The 4,042-nt window shown below is 22.2% G+C and overlaps 2 protein-coding genes across 2 annotated transcripts; both read right to left on the reverse strand.

The window, feature by feature from the left end:
* Positions 1-57: 57 nt before the first annotated feature.
* Positions 58-1,665, reverse strand: EHI_094570 (uncharacterized protein; the record flags this gene model as incomplete). Its single annotated transcript, XM_643171.1, has 1 exon — positions 58-1,665. The coding sequence occupies one exon, from the start codon at positions 1,663-1,665 to the stop codon at positions 58-60; it is 1,608 nt and encodes a 535-aa protein (XP_648263.1).
* A 13-nt stretch (positions 1,666-1,678) lies between these two features.
* Positions 1,679-2,113, reverse strand: EHI_094580 (uncharacterized protein; the record flags this gene model as incomplete). The annotated part of the gene is made up of 1 exon (XM_643170.1): positions 1,679-2,113. The coding sequence occupies one exon, from the start codon at positions 2,111-2,113 to the stop codon at positions 1,679-1,681; it is 435 nt and encodes a 144-aa protein (XP_648262.1).
* Between the last annotated feature and the right edge of the window lie 1,929 nt (positions 2,114-4,042).

The following is a 4,042-nucleotide window of genomic DNA, read 5'->3' on the forward strand; positions in this document are numbered from 1 at the left end:
TTTATTTCTCTTTATTTTATTAAACCAAATTGTTATTTTAAATTATTCTTTCTTCAATTAGAGAATTATCATCATTATTCCAATTATCATAATGAATAGATTTATTCTCATGTCTCTTGTTCCATTGCTTGGATTTGGTGGATAAAGACAAACGTCTTCAATACATCTATTGTTGATATAATCAAATTTATATCCTTCATCACAATATGCCAATACACATTTTGTACTCCATTCTCCATTATCTCCACATTCATATCCTCCATGTCCATGTTCGATATTAACTTCTTCATCACATTTTTCATCTCTTTTAACTAATCTTTTATTCTTTGGATTACATTTCGTTTTATTTATCTTATCGTTTGAGAATTGATAAATATTCACTCTTTCATCAATCATATCTGTTAAAAATTCTCTTGGAATTGTTTCATTGTAATTATAATTAAATCTGCATGTTTCTCTAACAGTTAATCCCAATTTATATCCATATTGTTTAAAAATATTATTTGAATCTATTTCAGTAATACTACGAATATTATTAGATGGTGATAATCCTACTTCAAATTCTTCATCTTTTCCATATGGATCACCATCAAATCCTACAATAATAGCTCCTCCCCATTCTTTTAATCCTTTTGTTACCAATGAACATGCTGAATAACAATATGAATCTGTATAAACTACTATTTCTGTCGGTTTTCTTGGATGTTTCATCGATTGCTTTATTTCAGGAACATCATTAAAAGAGATTGTTTGTAGTATTTTCATAAGACTAACTATTGATGGTTGTGTAACATTATGTTCAACATCTTCATATTTAATAGTTCTATGGTTTGTGTACCATTCTCCAAGTGTTTTTGGATTAATTTCATTTTCTCTGCTTTCACATGTTTCTGGGTCATACATATATAAAGCATATCCTTTTTTCATTATATCTTCTGTAAATTCTGATATTCTTGCTGAAAGTATATAATCAACATCATCATATGGTGATAATGCCTTTTCGATTGTTTGTGCAAGTTTCACCAAACCTCCTCCATTTTTTGGGAATATTACTTGAATTGGATAATCATTTGAATCAAACTTATCAAGACATTCAGTTAATTTATCCAAAAAATAGTACCCATTAGAAATAGCATCAAAAGTATTTACAATCAATGTATTTACTTTGTTACTTGTTGTTAAACAACATATTTCTTCGTTATATTCAGAACAATTAGGTTTATATTCATCATTTTCTTGTTTTATTCTTTTTCTTTCATTTCCTTCTTCAAAATCTTCTATTCTTATTCCACCTCTTATTCCTCTTCTTTTACTTCTTTCAAGTACTTCTTGGAATTTCTGATTCGTTGGATTAAATTTCATTATATTATAATTAACTGTTAGACTTTCTCCATTTTCCCATGTAATTGTTATTGGTGTATTTAAATATTCTTTTGTTAATGGTAAATTACTCAATGATCCAGATGTTATTGCTGATTTTGCTTTTGTAAATTGTGCATGTGGACATTTTAGTCCTAAATATTTCTTTCCAAATTCTCGAATAATATTAAATGGATCTTCTCCATTTATTGTTTTAACTGGTACATTCTGATTATTTACAATTTCTTCTGGTACATCAACATTAGTATTAAAAAGAGGAAGTTTATTTAGTGGATTTAAATACATTTTCTTATCATTATCAATATTTATTGTAAATGGAAGGAAATAAAAAATAAACAAGTTCTGAATTTGGTTTTTTAAGAGTATCATCTATATTAAACCCTAAATGAGAATCTCTTGTTGAAATAATAAGATTGTTTATTTCTGAGTAAAACTCATACAGACTTGTTGTTTTTGTATTTATTTTATCTAATTCTGAATCAATATCCACTTTCTCATAATAATTATTTGAAAATGATGGTTGTGGTGGATTTTTTAATATGTCTTTAAATACATATGCATTTAAATAATATTTCAATCCATCAATAATCTCAGTATTTTCATCCTCTGTTGTTTGAATGGATTCAATACATTCAAATGCACTATCAACAGTATCTAGTTCAATCAATTCAGTATATTCACTACACTGTTTTGATAAAGAAAGAGTAATAAATAGAAGTAATACAATATTCATATTTAATGATTATATCGTTCTAGTTTTATGTTTAAATATTCAATTATCCTTTCTTTCATTTACCTTATTTTATTATTTATTCATAACTTCTTCAATTTCTTTTTTCTTTTTTATTCTTTTTATGTTTATTTTTATTTAAACATCACTCATCATTCTTTTTTTCATGTTTTATTCTTATTTTTAATTAAACATCATTCGTTTTTGTCATATTTGTTTCCATTTTATAGTTATTTATTTTATTGTTTTTACCTTATTTCCTTTTCTTTATTTTCTTTATTTTATTATTTTACCCCTTTTTTATTTGTTTGATTCTTTATCTTTGTCTTTCTTTGTATGAAAATATTAATGATTTTCTTATTTCTTTTATATTTTATTCTTATTTCATATTCATTCGATGGTATTGTTAATTGCTTATAATTTGAATGACATTTTCATATTTATTTTACTTATTTAAATTCTTCATCAGTGATTATGATTAGAATTTATCAATATGAAAATAATAAACAACAATGAAAGAAATGAAGATGAAATAAATGACAATAAATAATAAAATAATAATCAAATGAATAAATACATGAAATATAAAACAATGATGAAATGGTTAATATTTAATATTTCATTTTATTATGAATTATTTTTCATTTTGAAATGATAAATAAATCATTAATAAATAATTGAAATAAAGAAGAAAAGAATATAGAAATAAAACAATTATTTGATTAATATAATCACACTTATTTATTAACAAGAAATGAAAATATAAAATAACATAATAAACATAAATTATAAAGATAAATTCAATTGAAATATAATTATTTTAATTTATACAATTATTTAACATTTCATTTATACAATATTTCAAATGATAATATATAAATAACAATAAAATGATGAAATTAAATATTTAAAATAAATGAATAATGTAAATAACAATTCAATAACATGATAAAAGAATAATAAAATAAAATCTAATTAATTTATATTTTTTATTTATCTTTATTATTATATTATTATTACTCTTTTATTTTCTTCCTATTCATTTTGTATATTTATTCTATTATTTTGTTTATATTCTTATAAAATTCTCTTTATTCTTTTATTTTTTTATTCTTCATTTCTTATTTTATTTCTAATTTTAATATTCAATTATTTTAAATTAATTTCCTTCACTTAAACAATGACACATTCATCATTATAGTATATCTTTTTCAATACCTCATTCTTTTTCAATTCATTCGGACATCCTCTAAAACATTCATATCCTATTTCACTAACACTTGTTGGTATATTAATTGCTGTTAATTTTGTACATCCAGAAAATAATTATTTACTATCACTTCAATATTTATTGGTGTATTGATTTGAAGAAAAACATTCATCAGATATTCCATAATTTTTCTGGTACTTTCTTTCCATATTTTCTATGTCTTTTACCTAAAAATATTTTGTTGTTTTATAGTTATTTCATCTTCTTTAAATAATGTTGAATGAAGAATTGGTATTCTTTCTAAATTATTCCAGTGATGTTTATTATTCTTTTATTTTATCATTACATAATCATAAAAATAGTGTTTTCTTTCGTTTTCAATTTTTAACGTGATTATATCGTCATTTTATCATTTGATATTAAAAGGCAACGAAAAAAAGCAAATAATTGAAAAAGAAGAGAATGAAAGATATAAAAGAATAAAAAGAAAGTAAAAAGTAGATGAAGATGAAGAAAGAATAAAAGTAGAAAGGAGAGAATATAAAAATAAAGAAGATAAAGTGTAATAAAACAAAAGAGATGATAAAAGAAGAAAAGAATGAAAAAAATAAAGGATGCAAATTTTATTGAAACAAATAAAAAAAACGCAAAATTTAATGATGCAAAATTTAATGATGCAAAATATTTAGCAACATTTTTATTGATGCAAAATATTTGAAATA

The sequence above is a fragment of the Entamoeba histolytica genome, genomic scaffold (assembly GCF_000208925.1).
Source record: "Entamoeba histolytica HM-1:IMSS scf_1104750517745 genomic scaffold, whole genome shotgun sequence".
In the NCBI taxonomy this organism is placed as follows: domain Eukaryota; phylum Evosea; order Mastigamoebida; family Endamoebidae; genus Entamoeba; species Entamoeba histolytica.